The sequence below is a fragment of the Lycium barbarum genome, chromosome 11 (genome assembly GCF_019175385.1).
Source record: "Lycium barbarum isolate Lr01 chromosome 11, ASM1917538v2, whole genome shotgun sequence".
NCBI classification, from domain to species: Eukaryota; Viridiplantae; Streptophyta; class Magnoliopsida; order Solanales; family Solanaceae; genus Lycium; species Lycium barbarum.
Genome location: NC_083347.1, coordinates 1,956,990 through 1,971,524, shown reverse-complemented (window position 1 = coordinate 1,971,524; position 14,535 = coordinate 1,956,990). Strand labels below are relative to the sequence as shown.

The 14,535-nt window shown below is 37.8% G+C and overlaps 1 protein-coding gene across 2 annotated transcripts; it reads left to right on the top strand.

The window, feature by feature from the left end:
- Positions 1–1,721: 1,721 nt before the first annotated feature.
- On the top strand, positions 1,722–13,918 carry LOC132617040 (uncharacterized). 2 transcript variants are annotated; one of them, XM_060331906.1, is made up of 11 exons: positions 1,722–2,050; positions 2,861–4,995; positions 6,141–6,824; positions 7,265–7,831; positions 8,412–9,744; positions 10,707–11,056; positions 11,143–11,340; positions 12,713–12,867; positions 13,053–13,144; positions 13,226–13,332; positions 13,655–13,918. In XM_060331906.1, the coding sequence occupies exons 1-10, from the start codon at positions 1,885–1,887 to the stop codon at positions 13,267–13,269; spliced, it is 5,724 nt and encodes a 1,907-aa protein (XP_060187889.1). In that variant the 5' UTR covers positions 1,722–1,884; the 3' UTR covers positions 13,270–13,332; positions 13,655–13,918. The 2 variants fall into 2 exon arrangements, with proteins under 2 accessions (XP_060187889.1, XP_060187888.1); XM_060331905.1 differs by having other exon boundaries at positions 7,145–7,831.
- The last annotated feature ends 617 nt before the right edge of the window (positions 13,919–14,535 follow it).

Here is a 14,535-nt window from a genome sequence, read left to right as displayed (position 1 = left end):
AGTTGAGGGGAAAATGTGAGTCAGTCCATTAACAATAAGGACATTTTTAGGACCAAATTCAAACGAATGGCAAACTTATTTTACTTTTATAATTAAGGAGCATTTTTTGCTCTTTTCCCTTGTAGAATGAGCTTATAAATTGACTTATATACGAGTTATTAATCCACTCGCCTATACAACTTATAAATCAGGATTGACACGTGGGACTTATAAATCACCGAAAAATATAAATTCAACTTATAAATGAGTAAATTGTACAATAAAATACCACTTATAAATCGCAACGACAAATGCTATCTATATCGTGTTTGAGGCATGCAACTTATATATTGTGTGTTGCCAAATGAGAATTATTGCGATTAGGGAATGTGATTTATAAATGTTATAAATCACAACTGATAAATACGGCTTATAATTAAGTTTGATAACGGAAAGGTATGCAATCTCTCCCCGTTGGCCTTTGGAGAGAGAGGGGGGTAGAGAAGAAAAGTCTTCTTCGTGCAAGTTTTTTTGCTTGATGCATCCTTACTAGTCAGAAATGGGCTTTTCGACCAAGAAGGCTTTCTAATAAGAAGGCCGACCACTACAAAAGTCGTCATCCGTCAAGGCGAGAAGCAAACTATCTTTCCTTCGCCCCCAATGAGATGGGAATTTGTAACCTTTTATTTAGACCCACCTTGCCATACCACCTATATATGGTCGTCCCACATCCACCCAAAAAGGAACTCCAATGATCCTGAAAGAGATCCTACAACTATAAATAGAATCCCCACAAAAATATCACTAGATCGAGCACCAATTTCGTATTCGGTCCAAGCCAGTTGGAGTGGTACCGATCGAGTAAGACACATTTCTCTCAATCACGTGGTAGATTGAAAAAGAGATTCGCACATTGATCTCTCTTATTGATTCAGGCTAAATCGCGTTAGAAACCGCAACTGATAAATTACGACTTATAATTACGTTTGTTAAACGACTTATAAATAACAGTTGACAAGTACGACTAATTAATCACGATTGTTAAATGCAACTTATAGATCCCTCATTTTCCCATATATAAATCACAATTGCGACTTAAAAACTCAGTTAGTAAATATAGGATATAGTAGCACTCTTGGTTCATTGAGTATGATAATTATGATTTTATTACTTGTGATATTTGGCTAACTCTCTGAATAATCACACGTTTTTTTTTTTGAAGTATTAACTGTTTTGCTAATTAATTATTTGCGTGTTATGTCATGTTTATATTGTTATTTAGTAATTGAAGGTAATATATTTTTAAAAATAGTTTAAATATAACATATTTTCTACATAAAGAGATCAAAATCACAAAGTTTAATTAATTGAAGGTTAAATATATTGAATCGTATATCACAGGGACCAAAATCAGAATTTACCCATAGCTAAAGAACCAATAATCAGAATTCATCCATAAATTTACAAATTGTACAATCAAATAATTAAAAAATATTTTTTCAAAAAATCACCAATTAAATACTAAAAAATAAATAAGAAAAACACGTTACTCTTTAGGTAGACATTTTTACTTCATACTCCATCTGTCGACGATGTTTGACTAGACACAAAATTTAATAAACATGAAAAGATTTTAACCTGTAATCTAAAATAAGTCTTGAATGTTTGTATAGATATAATTCTTAAAAAATTATTTGAAGTCATATAAAAAGGGGCGGGGGAAGTATCAAACACACACATCCTTTGTGATGCTATTTAGTATTACTTTTTGAAGAAACTGAGCCCCTTACGACGTCGTTTGTGGATTCACCAAAATTTGAAAACGCCTAAATCCGCGCTCAACCCAAACTGATCTCTACCGTTCGTTCACAAACCCCTACCTACCGGACGGCGTTTGGATGAACAATGTCGACGACAACGGTAGAGGATCTGTTCGTAGAAATCTTCGATAGAAAGCATAAGATAATTGAATTAGTGAAGCAACATACTGACCGGTATAGTCAACATCTCGCTACTAAATGTAAAATACAAGGAATTAATCCTCCTTCATGGCTCTGCAATTCTCAGCAAGGTAAATTCTTCGTTTCAAGCTTATTTTCTCCAATTTCTGTTGTTATTAAGTGTTTTAGGGTTTCGGTGTAACCTGCAGGTCGACTACTACCTTTGGCTCGACTTCGATATACATAGTTTAGCTAGTGTTTGGCCATAGATTTAGTTAAAACTTCAAAAAGACAAATGAGTTTTTGAAGTTTTGGTTGGACATGCATTTTACTCGGAAAAAAGTTAGAAGATAAATTTGAGTTCTTGAAGTTGTGTTTGGAAATGCATTTTACTTGGAAAAAATTTGAAGTTTTGTGAGTGGAAGTGAAATTTTCTCGACCAGTTTTTGGAATTTGAAAATATTCTGAAGATAATTTTTCAAAATCTGATACAAAATCTATGGCCAAGCGCTAGCTAAGTTAAATATTTCTTAGAAATATGCTTAGTGTGTGCAGTGGTACTCAGCAACCCACTGCACGTGACTGAAAGAGGAAAACTTGCTTGTTTATTTCCATTTACATTCTCATTTATCTGTCAAAGACTGAGATGTTGAAGTTCGAACAACAAAGATTTAAGGATTTTCATGTTTCTTCATTATTCCGCTTTTTCTACTGTCTGATATGGGAAAATGTGCTTGTTTATAACTTTATATACTCTTTGTCATCGCTTGGTTTTCAAACATAACTTTTATCCAAAGGTGTCTTCTTTTTCCCTTAACAAATATAAGTTTGAAGTTTTCAGTTGCCGTTTTCTACACTACGATAATCTTTTCATGTTCTGGCTTTGTTGAAGGAGTGCTTAGATGATATCGTTTCTCTCTCTCTTGTTTTTTTTTTTCCAGAGCTGAACAAAGAACAGCTGATTTCTGAATATTTTCCACGGCCACCTACTGCACGCCATGCTAGTGCTCGTTGCTCATTGAACAAGAGGCCAGTTGTCAGAGATGACAATGAAGATATGTCTCATGGGACGTTCTTGGATGTTCAAGTTTCCAACAGAGGTCTTCACCTCGAAGATGGTACAGTTAATACAGCTGCAGATCCTGATAATAACCAGGAATGTGCTCTGAATACTGTTCCTGAGCCTGATGTAAGTGTTAACTCTCCCCTAGATCAGACAGATGCAAGAGTCCTGAACAATTTTAATGATTTAGACTTGTCGCTAGCTAGAATTCAGAGGTCTAAGTCTAGACAAAAGGCTCTTCAGCTTCGAAATAGTGCACAAGCAGAAGTGACGGGCTGCTCCAGTCAGCAGAAAAAATGTGATGTTGCTCCTATTGGGATTGGTCTTTCTACTTTTGAACAAGTTGATCACAATTATGAGTCACAAAAATGGTCTGAACCTTGTGTAGTTAGTAATAGTAGTGGTGGATTTAGGGAATCAGCTGAAAGAAATCATGAAGAAGAAAAAGTGATTAGTTTACATACTGGTGAAAGTTCTAAGCATAAAGCATCTACCCAGTGTCTTCAGTGTGTGAATTATTATCTGAAAGGGGATAACTTGTCTGATGTTGCTGAGAGAAGTCATACAACAAAAGTGGATAACTCTTTTGCTACAGCTCAGAAAAGCCATTCAACGCACAAACATAGTTGCAATTTTGCTTCTAAAAGTATAAGTTTGTCTGCTTCTCAACTAACTGATGGTTCAGACAAGCCAGACCACCTGGGGGAATCTTTTCCTGTTGGTACTGAAGTCAGCAAATTGAAGGAATTTGTAGAAGTACACCAGCATGAGGGGATTGAAGTAAATAGAGTCAGAAGGTCCAGAAGTAATTGCAAACAAGTGAACTGTATAGATGATTCTCTTAAAGTGGATGGTTCTGCTGGCGTAGTTCAGAAAGATGATCATACCCAAGCACGCTCTGCAGGTTGTGTGTCAGATAGGCCGTTGCAAGTGGCTAATACATCTAGTATTGACAAGCCAACAGTCAAAAGCTACCAAGAGACTAAGAAGAAGAATGGTAATTTTTGTGGTAGAATCACAAGATCCAGGAGTATGGCCCAAAAATTGCCTTGTCTGGATGATGATTCACATGCGTCTATATCCACATTTTCTGATAGGGTGAACACTGGTCTTTTTGCCCCAGCAATTGGTGGATCATCGGAAGTGCTATTTAACAATCTTGATTCTTCGAAAACAGTTAGACCTTCTCTTGGGTTGGACCATAAGAGCCCAATGACACAAAGTAACATGGACAATGAAGTCATAACAGAGCCTGTTGATACTTCCACTGTTGTTGGTTCTGGAGGTGGGGGTTCCATGTCTGCTGATTCAGAGAAGTCTTTGCATGAAGATTACAACACTCATTGTCCAACTGGCAGTAAATCGATCAGTCCTTCCTCTGATAACAATGATGCTCATGATCATCAAGGTAACACTGAAGCTGTGATTGAAAGATCTCCCACCTGTAGGTCTAGAACCAGCAATTCTAAACCAAAAGTGGGAGTGGAACATGTGGTTGCCAATCCTCCGCATGATTATTTTATGCCAATGAAGCCAAAACAACTTGACTTTGATGACAGGGAAGAGTGTAACCTGAAAAGTACCTTTGCTCCTAACTTTGAGGAGAAGAGCTTGAAATCAACAGGTGAAATTTCCAATATCTCACTAGAACCAACTTCAGCAAAGAAGATATCTGGTAGTCCTGTAGATAATAGATTATCTAGGGAACAGTCAACACTTGAGCAAGAAATTTCAAGTAAGTTAGACGAAGTTCCAGGGAGTTCGTTTACTACGAAAATCAGAGAGCCTGCAGGTACCGAAATGAATGGACAGGCATCAGATATGAACGAACATCATGCATCAAGGAATACTAAATATGGGTCAAAGGGCAGACAATGTTCTCGGCAATCTTCTCATCTGCATGATGATGAGACACTGTCAAATGATGTTGGTCGTCATGATGTAGATGCTAATCATTTTGAACTCAACGTAAAGGAATCATATAATTCATCGGTAGAGCTGCAGATTGAAGTGGTATGTTCAGCATATATGTTTGTCTTACATGCATTCTTTTTTGGCTTCACTGTCTATCTTGGTAAAGCTGCATGGCAAAGTAATATGTTCCTCATATCTAGTACGTCTTTATTTTTTACACTTCATTATCTATTTTTAGGATATTGTGGATGGACTGTATTAACAGTTTTTTGTTGTATGGTTCTCTTGATATGGGGTTAATCAGGACGTCCTCATGAAAGGTCTACAAAATAGCTTGACATGTAATCTTTAGTGAAGTTTTAGGTATTCCTAAGTTTGGAGTTCTATGTATTTCAGTAGGCATATATGTTTTACTTTCGAAATTTGGATGCTTGCAGAATCTGAAAAGCTACAAATATCTTTGTTCTTTCTAACCATGGTGTATGGGGAATAGCTTCAAATATTTGATAAAGTAGCTTTAATCATTCTTCTAATAATTTGGAAGAGGATCATCGACTACTTGATAAAGCCTAAAGCTGGTTATTGTGCCAGAAAGTTTTGATAAGTTCGTCATGTCATTGTAACTAAGTTCACTCATGAGACTGTTAGGTTTGTTCCTAATGCAAATGACATACTTAAGATTTGAAAGAGAGTATCTATATCATAATGTGATCAAAACTTACACTCATGCCATATTTCCTGTAGCTGGCTGATACACAAAGTTATGTTATACAACTCATCTTTGAATAGCGGCACTGTCATTATTTTTTGCATTCAGAGTTTTGGGAGGTTCTCCAGTAACTCATAGGAAGGTGATATTCTATTTACTGGCACACCTTGGATCCTTTTCAATAATTAGCCAAGTGAACAAAAGGCAGATGGTTGACCTCTTTCTTTATTTTAGAGGCTGGATGTACCCCCTTTTGGCTGCTACATGAAGAAACCGTTTGAGTTTAGGACCTGCTTTTCTTGCAATACGACCTTCTATTCAGAAGGAAAATCACTAGTGTGTGCTCCTTTATCATGCAAGTTCAATCAATCTATTCCTTCTATGAAATTTTTGGATCTTTATGTAGTCAATTTTTGTCACACCCAGGCAGATCAATGCTCTGCTGACATGTAGCTCAACTTTTACTTTCCAAGAGAAAGTTAAGCATTGCTTTCAAGCTTATTTGAGGCTGAATTTTTTCTCCATGGCTGGACAGGGAGGTAACAGTTGTGACAGGACTGCTCAATGTTTACCAGCATCTTATGTTGCCAACACCAAAATTGCTGCTACACCTCACTTCTCAAGTTCGAGTAAAAAGGTGACTGGAGATTCCCAGGATTGCTTGGCGAAGAACTTTGAAATTGAAGATCCGATTTCCATTTTGCCAGATGCAAAGAGACGGTCTTGCACGCCAAATGATCCAAATTTATCTTCTTTTAATGGTGAAAATGGTCATGCAGATGTATGTGTCAAGTGTGATATGGATAGGGATTCCCATCATAAAGAGAGTGGCATGCTTACATGGAGTCCAGTACAATCTAGACAGAATGATGATCTCAATCTCTCTGTATCTAGCGAAATTGAGAATATAACTGAGCCTGCATTTGATGTAAGATTCAGATCTGTTAAGCTGGATTCATGGCCACAAGTTAAGAGGAAAAAAATTGAAGACAATCAAACTGACTGCGTTTCTGCTTGTCCAAACTCTCAAATGTCAAAGCTTTATCAGATAAAGATGGATGCTGTAAAGTTAAACTTCAGCACAAGTCAAGAGAAAACAGACAATGTTGTGGAACATACACCTTCCAGAACCAAGAGTTCTAGTGGTGGTATATCCAAGAAGAAAAATTGTTATTTGGAAAAAGGAACTGCTTCCTTGCCAAAGCTGCTTAATGAAGTGGTACGTGAAGAAGCACTTTGAGCTTAAAATCTGCTTTCTTGCAAATGGCCTTTTATTGCCGAAGGAAAAGCACTAGCGCGTGCTCTTTTATTATGCAAATTCAATCATTATATTCCTGTATATTCTTTTTTATCTTTTATGTAGTCTATATTTGTTATAACTTATAAGTAGTAAATACTCAGAATCTACACAATTTTAGTGGTATCCAGGCAGAACAATGTTCCGCTGACATATTACTCAACTTTTGCTTACCAATAGAGAGTTATGTATTGCTTTCAAGATTATGTAATGCTGAAACCTTTTTCCCCATGGCTGGACAGGTAGGTAAAAGTTGTGACAGGAATCCTCAATGTCTACCTCCCTCATATGTTGTCAACACTAAAACTGCTGCTACATGTCACATCTCAACTTTGACTGAAAGGGTGACTGGTGATTCCCAGGATTGTTTGGCGAAGGAACTTGAAGACCCGACTTCCATTTCCCCATATGCAAAGAGACAGCCTAGCATGCCAAATGATCCAAATTTATCTTGTTTGGATGGTGAAAATAGTCATGGAGATGCGTGTGGCAAGCACAATATGGATAGGCATTCCCATCAGAAAGAGGATGACATGCTTACGCGGAGTCCCCAGCAATCTGGATACAATGATGAAGAGAATCTCGATCTTTCCATATCAAGTGAAACTGAAAATCCAAGGGAGTCCTCATTGTTTAATGGCAGATTCAGATCTGTTAAGCTGGATTCGTGGCCACAAGTTAAGAGGAAAAGAGTTGAAGATAAGCAAACTAACTGCTTTTCTCTTCGTCCAAGCTCTCAAATGTCAAAGCTTTATCACATACAGAGAGATGCTATAAGCTTCAACTCCAACACCATTCAAGAGAAATCAGGCAATGTTGTGGAGCATGCACCTATCCGAGCCAAGAGTTCTAATATGGGTATATCTGAGAAGAAAATTTGTCCTTTGGAAGAAGGAATTGATTCCTTGCTGAAGCTGCAAAACAAAGTGGTACAGTACTTAAGATATGAATTTATTTCTTTGCATATTCAAAATGATGCGCAGAATACTTTTGTGCACACAAGTAGACTTCATCGGTGTATACAATAATTTAATGTGACAAGGCTTAGGGGTAAGAATTTCCTATTACACTAATCTTATACCATTTGTTTAGCGGGGAAACATAAATCATTTTTTCGCAAGTCCCATTTCACACTAATGGAACTATTGCAAAGATTTGTCCATTACCATATACTGCTACATGATCGCTCTGCTTTCTGGATATAGCTGTGACTCTTTCACAATAGGCAGACCTATATCAATAGATTTTTGCATGCATTTCTTTACCTTGTTTAGACCTATATCAAGCATGCATTTCTTTACCTTATTTACTGCTTTTTGTCTAAAGCACATGGTTACTTTGATTGCTGATAATAGCCGTGACTCTTCCAAGTAAACATTTCTTTTGTGGTTATACTGGTATTTTATTGTTTGGAAAACCTGCATATTGTTTTGAAATTTGCTTAATGACTCCAGCTGGCTCACTTAACTTCATCTAGGACATAATTTCTGCCATGTCACTTATCTGCAGGATTCAATATATTTTGAAAAGCAATACAACAGCACCGAGTCTGTTTCCTCTTCTGATGAAGACCTGTTACGTGTATCCCATGTCTCAAGTTTGTCTAAAGAACCAGTTGATAAGGAACTGGAAACAGGAGAAGAACATGAATTCCTGTCCAATGCTGAGAAGTTCTCTGATGAACAAGGTATTCCAGACTTACTGCACCTTGAAAAGAATGTTGAGTTGGATCATCCTGAAAACTTGACCTGTTTGGAGAGAAAATCTCATATTGGAGAACAGAGCCTATATTCCCAATCTTTTGTTTGCTCTTCTCCACAAAATAGAGATTTGGATATCATTGATGCTGATCAATCTGAGCCCGTGCTCGAGGGTTTCATTATTGATGCCTCAACAGCAGATGGAGAATTAGATATTGCCCAACTTGAGATCAACTATGAGACAACAATTCAACGTGCTAGCATTCTGGAGCAGATCTGCAAATCAGCAAGCGCACATACACCCTTATCTCCTTTCACGTCTTCTTTTGAATTTGACCACACTCAAAATCTATATCAATCTTTACCTAATGGCCTTCTTGAGCGCCTGGATCTGAGCACCTTCTTGTCAGAGGATGATGTCAACAAACAGCTTAGGGCAAGTTATAGCTGTGTGGATGAAGTGAAAGATTCTAAACTGGAGATGCCTTGTTCTGATTATCAACCTTCTTACGGATGTCAATTTGGAGGGAGGTCGGGAAACCAATACCAGTCTCCTGTTGGAAAGTTTTGGGAAAGGATCCCGTCACATTCTAGCAGTTCAGAGAAGGGTTTGAACTTAAACCCGGAGCTCATGTGTTTCCCAATTGAGGAGGATCCCAATAGTAGTGAGGAGAATGAGACTGCAGATGTGGCTGGTAAAATCCGTGATGAATTTGATTCCACGGTAGTGAGTAGTCATGCCAATGGACTACCACTTGCTGATATAACTAACTCATGTCTGAATCCTCCTACTTCAGTCTCTGCAGCTGAGAGGTCTCATGCAAGGGGAACTTTGGATTCTGCCAATACAGATGTTAGCTGCACTGGGTATCGTAATAAAGCCAAGAGAAAGCTTGGAAGTAGCTTCAGAAATATGAGTGCGGCAAAGGTAAAACAAACTTTTTCAATGGGTGCAAAAGGAATTAAACAAGGTAAGGAATCCTTCAGGAGGTCTAGCAGGCAAAAATTATCAGCTGAGTCCAGTTTTAAGAGAGAGAGACAGAAACTTTCAGAAAAAGGGCCAAGTCATAAGAACATTGTCTCAAATATGACTTCATTTATACCACTAGTCCAACAGAAACAAGCAGCTGCTGCGTGTACAGGTAATTTTTCCTTTTTTTCTTTTATAGCAAAATTTGGAACTATATTTCTGTTTTTTTTTTTTTTTAAAAAAAAAGAGAAAAAAAAGGATTTGGAACAGTCTTGATGATCTTTTGTGGCAGGACTGCTTGTTAGCATCAAATGGTATCCGTTAGTCTTGGTAGAACTTTGCAGAGTAGGATATTGATACAAGTAAATTAAGTTTTCTGTTAACTTGGTATTTACTCGATTAACTATGGTGGTGTTTTGTATCGATAAATCTGATATCCCTGGACTTCGATTTTGAGAGTTAGAAACATCAGCGTTCTTTTTTTCCCTGGAAAAAGTACAGTGCTATTAGCCAATTAGCCTTTGGTTGTCATTGTAGCATCTCCAGTGTTCTTCTATTGAGTATCATGCTTCTATTATGCCTTGAGCATGTTATACATGAGCTTTGAGGTTTTGAAGTTTGAAGCTTTTGTGGCTCTTTCAGACGTATTCAACGGCAATATTTAATTTGCCTTTTGATTATGCTATAATAGCACCTCCTTTTTTCTGCATGCTTACTTTATGTCCAATGTTTTCTAGGAGACTCTGATTCCTAATAGAAACATATAGTTGGAATTTTTGGTTTTATTTTTATTTTAGATAATATTGGACCGAGATGAGTTTAGATGGAGCGACATGAAAATTCATATACCCGAGCCTAAGCGGCCCCAACCTGCCTGCAGTTGAGGCATAGTTGTTTTCTTTCACTGAATTGGAATCCCTTGTGATGATATGTTACAAGCCAAAGAAAAATCAATTTTGAAGGTTCAACTGTTATATCCCACGCCTTTGCATAGTTGATCAGTAAAACAAACTTTTCCCACCCAGCTTTTCTCCTGAATGCTAATTCTGATTATGCAAAATGAAGCTTGTATGATCAAGGGCTGCCTTTTGATAGTTACTGGTGTAATTACTATTTTTTCCTGTTTGTCCACAGGAAAGAGAGATGTCAAAGTGAAGGCTCTGGAAGCTGCTGAAGCTGCAAAACGCCTGGAAGAGAAAAGAGAGAACGAGCGTAAGATGAGGAAGGAAGCAATGAAGCATGAGCGGGCACGATTAGAGCAAGAAAATTCAAAACAATTGGAATTTCACAAGAAAAAGAAGGAAGAGGAAAAGAAGAAAAAGGAAGCTGATGCAATAGCAAGGAAAAGACTGAGGGAAGAGGAAGAGAAAAATGAGAGGGAAAGGAAAAGAAAGCGAGTAGAAGAAGCACGGCGACAGCAGAGAGAGCAGGACGATAAAACTCATGCTAAAAGAGCGGAGAAAGATAAAGGACTTCCCACAAATGTATGCACTATTCTGCTTACTTAGCATTCACTTTTCTGCTTCTATTTGACTGTGCTGGTACTAATTATTGATTACTTTTTCTGTAGGATGAAAAGACGATGGCTAAAAAGAAATGTAATAGTGACGTGGAAAAGTGTCAAAAAGAAAAAGAAAGAGTTGGAAAGACCTTCAAGAAGCAAGAGAGTGAACCCAAACCAACTGAAACTTTGAGAAATGATTCATTCCAAGCAACGCCATCACCAGGAAGACGTCGCATTTCTGATACCTCTACTGATCATGAAAAGGTGATGCATCCAAGTCATAATTGATAGGTGAACAACACCTAAGTTCATTATAAGTTCTGATTGTCCACACAGGCACTAGCTTTTCTCCACAGCATCAATAAATTCCCCCCCCCCCCCCCCCCCCCACACACACACACACACAAGAAAATGTTATGATTGACTGCGATCCGGTGGAAGTAGGCTATCTACAGCTCGTAACCCCGTTTGCATAGGCTAGTTTAAGATTTGAGTTTCAAAATCCCAGGGGACTTTATTTTGCCATGTCTTGTCTCACTATTGCTTTGAGCTCCCATTCCTTCAATAGGCACTCTCAAAACATCGGCTGTGCCTCTAGCGTAGCATTTCCTGCAGAAACGTCAACAATACATCCACTGTGCTGGTAAAGGTCTCCTGTAATAGCAGTGTAACTACTACCAAATGAAAACAACCGTTACATAACTCATTCTCAAAATTCTAGAATTTGTCCAGGTGTTTTTTCCCCACTACTTTTTGAGTATTTACTCCTCTATTTGTCTAAGCCATATATAAGTTTCTCTAGTGGAACCAGACTTTATCTCTATTTCTTCAAATCCAGCATGACTTTCGTCAAGAAGCAACCTAGCAAAGCATAGTTAGAAAAAGAGAGAAACACTAACCAAAGAGACAGTCTTGCTTCATCGAATAGTCATTCAGAAAATATTATGTATGAAATGCATATGCAATTCACATAAATTATTCTATTCTGAAAAGTGAAGTTAGTTGACATAAGAAGGGTCTGATATTGTTCAGCAAGGAGTGTACTTAGGTCCAAAGCCGGTTCTTTAATATATGCTGGAAAATTGGTTGACATTCTATTTTATTGTGCCACGAGAAAACTACCCGCTTGTGATGCAAGTGGTCTGGGGCCTGCTACTGCCCAAACGAGTCCTACTCATTTAATTGTATTCTTTGAACTCTTAGGCCTACCCTTTTTCCATATCCTATTTTCTTCGGAAACCTGCATAGAAGAAAGATGAGAGATGATGCATCCCCATGGCAAGGTCATATTATAGTTGAAGAATGGGCCAATGGATATGCTGTTTCTGCCAGGAGAATTGTGACAGTTCAATATTGTGCCAAATATAAAGAATTTACCTGCTTGAGATACAAACAAGCGCTGTGCTGCTACTGCTCAAACCTCTCCTAGCCTCTTTATCATATTCTCATAACTCTTATGCCTGCTCTGTTCTTCCAGTTTCTTCAGAATTTTGAAGCTGTTAGGTCACAGTCCATCTGAAACTTGCCTGACAAATTTTGTACCTAACTAGTTATAGATAGAAGGCTTGTTTTGCATTTTCCGATCAAATGTTGCTTTCAGTCCTCATACTGGCATGTATTTTATTTATTTGCACAGGCAACATGTGTATTGGGTAAACCTAATGCAAACACTGAGTGTGCCAAGAGAAGTCGAGAGAAATCATACGAGATCTCACCTTATCAGTGCTCTGATGATGAAGAGGATGAGGATGAAGATCCAGCCATCCGAAAATTTATTCCCTCATGGGCCAGGTGATCAAATCAATTCTTTATAGCACCCGGAGCATTAAGTCTTCAGGCCTTCCGTTACAATATACATTGCGTGCAGACTATTGTGTTTATAGTTTACTAAATAAAGAAAAAAAGATCACCTTAACATTTTTTAGCTTGTTATTGCCTGTTAACATTTTTCTCATCTGAAATTGGGTTTTCTGCAGCAAACCCAATGTGGCTAGTGTTCTACCTCTGCAGCAAGGAATTGACCCTGATTCCATATTCCCCCCCGAAAGTTTCTGCAGTATGGACGAAGGTATCTTTTTCCACCTTTTGTCTAACAACAAATGGAATTGCTTTGAATGTTTTTTGAATTTGCAACTTTCTTTCTTTTTAGTACTTGTGCCCAGGAAGGTTCAGCAGAGACCTGCACCAATCTGATTAATTTTTCCTAGACTTCAAGAAGTTGTTAATACAAGGCTAGTGCTTCTGCTCGAAGACAAGGTTGTCTCTTCTTTCCCATATTAACTTTTCATCTGTAGTTTCTTGTTTATGCTTGTGACATCCATATACTAGAAATCTATGTTACTCGGACTCTTCAAAAATGCCACCAGGTGCTTGTTGGATCCTCCTAAAGTAGTGCATTTTGGAGGATCCGACAACATTTTTGGAGAGTGCGGAGCAGCATAGATTAGAATTGATTTCTGGTGTGAATTTCGATAAGTTACCTTCTACTGCTTGCCATACACTTTATATGTTAACGATATCATCGGTTTCCTTAACACCCGCCAATTTATGAATTCAACTTTTTATTATTTTCCTGCAGGACTGTATACATAAACTGTACATATGGGAAGGTGAGTTTTGCTATGCAACCTCGGCAAAACAAGTGTTAACGGCTGTGCATGCTGTCGTTTTTATTCTTTCACTTCTAATACCAGTGATTCAAAAACCATTCCAATGTAAATACACATGAGGCTTTCTGTAATATGCCAAGCAGTTCGGCACATCTTAACTTGAGGTGATTAGAAAATAGATCAACAGTCATAATACTATTTGGCTGTCTTTTATAAGATTTAAATATTTTTTTGACATATTTGATCGAAACAAAAAGATAAAATGGCTAAGAGACCATAGTGGAAAATTCATCTAAGGGCTCAAGGCAGTGGTAGATATATCGAAAGTTGTGCGTACACAATCAAAGGATATGTTGCACCATCTCTAATAGCAAACTCTTACTTTGTCTTTGTCACAACTTTGGTGCTTTTTTATCCCTAGTTGCTACGGAAAACAAAGGACGAAATAGAATCGAGTCATCCATTTAAGTAGTTTTCGCTTCTGTTATTCCTGTTCCTAACTCCTCCTGGGATAATTCCCAATGTTTGGCACCTGCGACGCTACATGAATTGAGAAGCTAGCAAATTACGTGTAGAAGATTAGGAGCATGTGAGGTGTGAATAGGGTGATGGAAAGTAATTAAATAACAGGAGGATAGGCAAAAGGAGGTAGGCAATATTGTGTTAATGCTGTTGCTTTCAGCTTAATACCTTCAATTGGTGATTGTATTTGTTCAGTTCATTATTGATCCAAACTTGTGTTATTTCAGTAGCGCTCCTTGCATTGTGTTGTTTGGATAACCATCGTCGCACAAGTGCTTCCTCCGGCTCAAATTATCTGTTGTGCTTCTCTTTTACACTCTTTAACAAA